We start from the raw sequence: 6000 nt of genomic DNA, 5'->3' as shown, positions 1-6000 counted from the left end.
GGAGTGCAGGGTCCACGCCAGCCCCCTTCCAGTCTAGAGAAGAGCCCGAGCCCGAGGCCTAGACTCAAAAAGGCTGACTCTGAATTAGGAGTGACCCTAAAGTTAAAATGATTGCAGTCTGTGTGTGTGTGTGTGTGTGCTCACAAATTATTCCTGTGAATTCCTGATTCTGGGGTCCTCTTGTATTTTCTCTAGTGAATCTCAAAGGCTGTCATACTTAGAATGTGAGGAGACACCTGCTCAGTTCCTGGCACATGCTGGAGCTCAGTAACTACCGGCCAAGTAGGAGGTCTCAGGTGGAAGGGGCTTCCCCAGCCTAAGCTGAGGGGCATCTGTTAGACGGGCCTCTGGCAGATGATAAACACCTGGCTGTCATAACATCTTCTGTGTCCTCATCTGGGTTAGCCTAGGACACAGGCCGGGTACCTGGGCAGCCCCTTCCCCCACTAAGACTGGTCATTCTTTCAACGTGGGCTGGCCTGTGTCAGGCCTGGGACAGATGCAGAAGGGTGAGGCACCCATCCTGCTAGTCAGGCAGGATGCTGGCAGGAGGGCGGGCAGAGGAGGGGGTGGAGCTTCCAGAACAAAGAGAATGAATAGCCCTGAGGGGACCAGAGTAGGCATCAAAAAGGCTCTGCAGAGTGGAGGGTCACACAGCCTCCTGCTGCTGGCCCAGCTGACTGCTCCGCCACGCTCTCTGGCTCCCTTCTGCTTGCCCGGCTGGGTAAGTAAACAGCACCCTGCTTCCAAAGGCCTTCTTCTCCAGCGTGATTGCGCCAACACTGCTCTGTGGTTTTCTCTACTTGGCGTGGGTTACTGCTGAGCTTCCAGAGGTGAGCAGAGCAATGGCTACAAGCAGACGCACCTTCGTCCCGGACTCTTTCGATGGGGCCAGTGTAGCCCCCAACCTTTGGCTGCACCGCTTCGAGGTCATCGATGACCTCAACCACTGGGACCACGCTACCAAGCTCAGGTTTCTCAAAGAGTCGCTCAAAGGAGATGCCCTGGAGGTCTACAACAGACTCAGTGTCCAGGACCAGGGAGACTACGGGGCTGTGAAGGAGGCCCTCCTGAGGGCCTTCGGAAAGCCAGGGGCTGCCTGCAGCCAGCCCAAAGAGATTGTGTTTGCCAACAGCATGGGTAAGGGCTACTACCTCAAAGGGAAGATTGGCAAAGTGCCCGTGAGGTTCCTGGTGGACTCCGGGGCCCAGGTCTCTGTGGTCCACCCGAAATTGTGGGAGGAGGTCACTGATGGCGATCTGGATACCCTGCAGCCCTTTGAGAACGTGGTGAAAGTGGCCAATGGAGCCGAAATGAAGATCCTGGGTGTCTGGAAGACAGTCATGTCCCTGGGCAAACTGAAGCTGAAGGCTGAGTTCCTGGTGGCCAACGCAAGTGCAGAAGAAGCCATCATCGGCACCGACGTGCTGCAGGACCACAACGCTGTCCTGGACTTCGAGCACCGCACGTGCACCTTGAAAGGAAAGAAGTTCCGCCTCCTGCCGGTGGGGGGTTCCCTGGAAGAGGAGTTTGACCTGGAGCTCATCGAGGAAGAGTCTACACTGGATCGGCAACAGTCGTCCTATTAAGAAGCCCGCCCCCCTCTCTGCCCCAAATGGTTGGGAACCCTACAAACGTGAGGGTGCATAGTCTCAGGGAGATTGCTGAGTTTGGCCCACCTGTAAATCCAACTCTTGCTTGCCGCCCGCCTCCCTCCACAGGGGCCTTGGTCTGCCCCTGGTGGGGGAGGCTTCGTGGAAACAGGGAGAGAGCAGGCTGGCATGCTTGGAGAGGAAGGCCCCGTGGCCATCAAGCCAGTGCTGGTGGCACCAACTTGACATTTGGAAGAAGCTTCCAGGAGGCTAGGAATATCTGTCTGTGAGAGAGGATTGGGGGACCTTTGCCGATCCACTGAGGTGTGGCTGTGTCACCTTCTGGTCCAGCCGGGCTGGGTCCCGGCTGCATCCTCGCCAGCCAGGTCCTGCTGTCCTGCGGGGTGGCAGCTGCTCTTAGATGCCCCTGGCCTGTCTTCCCACTTGTGTAATGATATGTTTCTTTCTGTCATTTGCTTTGAAACCCAGCCTTGTGCCAATAATTCAATTACTGTAAAACCAATAAATAACAGTTCATGGAAAAACCATGTAATATGCTGATTGGGGTGAATGGAATGCATGTGACAGGGTGGAGACAACGGAGAGTGAACCTCAATGCCAAGGAAGGCTCGAGCTGTTTACTGGGTTGATGTATACAGTGACTACGTGTTTTAGATTTTTTTAAAAACAGCCTCAGCTTAAAATATTTTGACTCATTCCCTTTATAATTCCTCTCTTCATTTCTAATCCAGTTACAATTCCTCTTAATTATTTCAAGCTATAATAGTTCAGCATCCAAACTGCCTCTGTTACCAAAAGTGGTCCTAAGGCTATGAGTGAGATTGGGGATGGAGGAATTTGGGTAACGTCAAGGGATGGAAATGTGTGTGGCTGGGAAAGAGGTTCTTACAGCTGTCCCAGAGCCAGAACTTGGAGGGAGAAAACAAGGCCAGGAGACAAGTGTTGACTCGCGTGGGGCAGCCCAAGGAGTGCTGGGGGACAGAGGGGTGACAGTGAGGAGCTGGGGGGGGGGGCTCTCGCTACTGGAGAGCAGCTGCTTCCTGGGGGGCGCTTGGAATGGGCCCCCAAACTAGAGAGGCTGGATGAGGGGGAGGACGTGCTGGATCCAGGAATGTTCCCCACGTTAGGGGCCCACCGCATACTCGCTCCCTGGTCCTGCCTCTTCCTCTGAACTCAGCAAGGCTGAGGACCTGGAAAGTGCTCAAGCAGGGGGGGAAGCTGTGTGAACAGAGCGATGCAGAGAGGAGCACACTGGCTCCAGACCTTGGGCAGCCCCTCCAAGGGCACGGGGTCGCTGACCCTCAGAAGCCTGGCTCCTCACTCTGAGCTGACCTTGGGCCCAGGAAGACAGGTGAGAGGCTGGAGACCCCGACATGCGGCCAGGAGACAGGTGAGGAGATTTGAGGCCACCTGATGGGAAGTGGGAAGGGCCAGTTTCTCTTCTCGGGGCAGAACAGGGCTCTCTTCTATTCAACAGTCCCTCCCTGGCAGAAACAGGCAGCTTGGACAGCAGGAGGGAGGCGAAGGTGAGCCTCATCCCTGAGGAGCCCCTGGAGGTCTAAGGTTGCTTGAGTCAGAAACGCTGCCCACCTGGCCCCCTTCTCCCTCAGATCCCAGAGACCATTCTCCTGCGACCCAGGGCAGGAAGCCCCGTCCCTGGGCAGCCAAGTCCCTTCACTGGAATGAGCTCATCAACCCTGCAGTGCGTGGGGTGAAATGCTGCCGTGGGGTCAGAAGGAGATTTTTGGCCACAAAGAGGGGCCTGGAGAACAGAGTCTCCTTGTGCCCCCCAAGTCCTGCATGTCCCTTCCCAAACTCATTTTCTAGCCTCTCCTTCTGCTGGGCCTCACAAATACTTTTCTGCTCTCCTGGGCCACACCCTCTCTTGAAGGTGCATCCCAGGTGGCACCTCCCTCTGACCTATTTTCCTCTAGATCTTTTGGATCTCAAAGGCATGCTGGGCTCAAGGAGGGCGGGTGAAGAGTGGGCGGATGGGGAGTGGAGGGGACAGGGAAATGGAGTGGCTGTGCTAAAATCCCAAGGCTACACCCAAGCCTCCCCCCAGCAGGGGGCCAAGCCCTGTCCTGGGTAACTCCATCGGGTGTCTGGGTAGAAGACATTCCTTTGCCCAGCTTCTGAGTGAGGAAGAACTGTGGGCCACCAGGCTCTCAGCCAGCTACCTCTCCTAGAGTAACAGGGGAACCTGGGTGGGCACAGCCAGAGAAGGATCTGTGAAGTCTGTGGCATGGCGACACTTGGTACCTTTGACTTGGACACACAGGGCAGGGGCCCTGTGGGTGTGAGTGATTACAAGTGCAAATGTGTGCTCAGTTCTGAGCTACTGCTCTCCTGGGAGCTGAGGGTTGAACTGAGAGCCCAGAAGAGAAGCCTGGAGAAGGTTTCTTCCACACCACAGAGAGCCTGCTGCCTGGGGGAGGGCGCACACTGGATTGGAGGTGGGCGGGCGACTGTAAGGTGGAGGGGCAGAAAGCTTGGGGAGTAAAGCAGCTCCGAAGAAGCTGTCCTAGAAGCCAAGGCAGTATCCAGAGATGGGATCTGGATTTGAGAAAGTGAAAAGAAGCACACAAGGTAAAGGTAAAGGCTTGATCTAGGACCACATAGGAAGATCAATTACAAGTCACTCCTCAGTGGCCCCAACATGCCGCCAGGTTCGGGAATTCCTAGACTGAGCTGAAGCGGAGACTACGGACTGGCTACCCACAGTGACCCAGGGAGAGCATTCAGGGAGACTCAGCATTTCCTGAGAGCTCGATAGAAATGCAGAATCTCAGGCCGACTCTGTACTGAGCGAGGTCCCTGGACGATTCTCCTGTGATCCCAAGTTTGGAAAGCCCTGGCCTGCAGTGTGTCGTGCCGTGGCTACTCCTGACCCCACAAGACACACTCCTTTCCTAATGATGACCATCACACACTGACCACTCCTCCCGTTTTTATCCAGCAAATATTATTTTATTTTTATATTTCTGTTTTGAAATAATTTCTGACGTATAGAAAAGTTGCAAGAATAGGACAAGAAATTTGTTTTACCCAGTTTCCCCAAATATTAATACTTGATCAAGGAACTTTACCATTTCTCATGCCCATTCTTTCTCTATCCGCATGCAGGTGAACCATTTGAAAATTGTACACTTGGGGCTGGGGATTTAGCTCAGCGGCATAAGCGCCTGCCTTGCAAGCAGGCAGTCTTGAGTTCGATCCCTGGTACCGATAAAAAGGAAAAAGACAAAAAAAAAAAAAAGAAAGAAAGAAAGAAAGAAAATTGTACATTTACCTGTCACTACTTCATGTTTATTTCCAAAAGACCCCGACATTCTCTTATACAACTGCCATACAATGATCAAAATCAGAAAGTCAACACTGAAGTTATACTGCTGTTATTTAACCTCCAGACCTTAATAAAATGTTTTCTCAATTATTCCAATAATCTATATAGCCAAACAAAAGTAGCATTTTCTAATCTCAGATCAAATTCAGCTACACATTGCATTAAGTTGTCAAGTCTCTCTGGTCTCCCCTCACCAGAACAATTCTCAACCTTTGTTTTCATGGCTTTGACCTATTGTTTATTTCATAGAATATCCCTCAGTTTAGGTGAACCTGATGTCATCTTATGATTATATATGGGTTCTGTATTTTGAGCAAAAAAAAAAAAAAACCCCAAAACATTCAGAAGAAATATATATCCATGGACCAACCAGTTGGCTGGTTCCATGGCTGGTGATGTGTGCTGTGGTCACTCTGTCAGAGCACTTTCTGTTGGGTTTCTTATTATACTGTAACTATGTTTCTTTATATAATGGGTATCTTGCAGGGAGACAATCTGAGACTAGCAATATACTATTCCTCGGGACTGGGGATTTAGCTCAGCGGCATAAGCACTTGCCTTGCAAGTGCACGGTTGTGAGTTCGATCCCTGGTACCAATAAAAAAAAATACTGTTTCTCATCAGACCATCCCTCACGGGATACAGCATGTATTTGCGATCCTTTCCTGAACCAATTAGAACTGTGATGGTACCAAAGAGTGCTTTTCTGACCTTCGATGGCCATGGGCTGGCACTCGATTCTCTAGGGAAGAGTTTTCTTATTTACTTATTTATCGACATCACTGTGAACTCATAAGAACTTGTTTTACTCCACGAAATTATATTCAGTTACTCTCATTATTTTGGATGCTCAGATTGTTTTAGATTGGGCATGGGAGCCTCTTTGAACTGGCTCCAGTCCTCTTGAGACAGGTCCTCATCCTAATCTGACCTCTGCCTTATTTTGTGACACGACAAGATGACCCAGGTTCATTTTGTTCCTGCACTTGGGCTGGGCTCAGCCATTTCTGCAAAGAGCGCTGCTTCCTGCCAGCGGATGTC

The 6000-nt window shown here is 51.7% G+C and overlaps 1 protein-coding gene across 1 annotated transcript; it reads left to right on the top strand.

Moving 5' to 3' along the window:
- The first annotated feature begins 625 nt into the window (after positions 1–625).
- On the top strand, positions 626–2137 carry Asprv1 (aspartic peptidase retroviral like 1). Its single transcript, XM_005008590.4, has one exon. It carries the CDS (start codon positions 846–848, stop codon positions 1587–1589), a length of 744 nt encoding a protein of 247 aa, XP_005008647.2. The 5' UTR covers positions 626–845; the 3' UTR covers positions 1590–2137.
- Positions 2138–6000: the final 3863 nt, after the last annotated feature.

Source organism: Cavia porcellus, unplaced genomic scaffold (assembly GCF_034190915.1).
Source record: "Cavia porcellus strain 051 isolate PalLab524CR breed Dunkin Hartley unplaced genomic scaffold, mCavPor4.1 scaffold_18, whole genome shotgun sequence".
NCBI lineage: Eukaryota > Metazoa > Chordata > Mammalia > Rodentia > Caviidae > Cavia > Cavia porcellus.
The sequence above is the reverse complement of the archived record's forward strand: the minus strand, read 5'-3'. Positions and strand labels throughout refer to the sequence as shown.

What these genes read in the sequence shown, in the direction of transcription:
- Asprv1 (XM_005008590.4), top strand. Translation starts at nt 846, where the DNA reads ATGGCTACAAGCAGACGCACCTTCGTCCCGGACTCTTTCGATGGGGCC.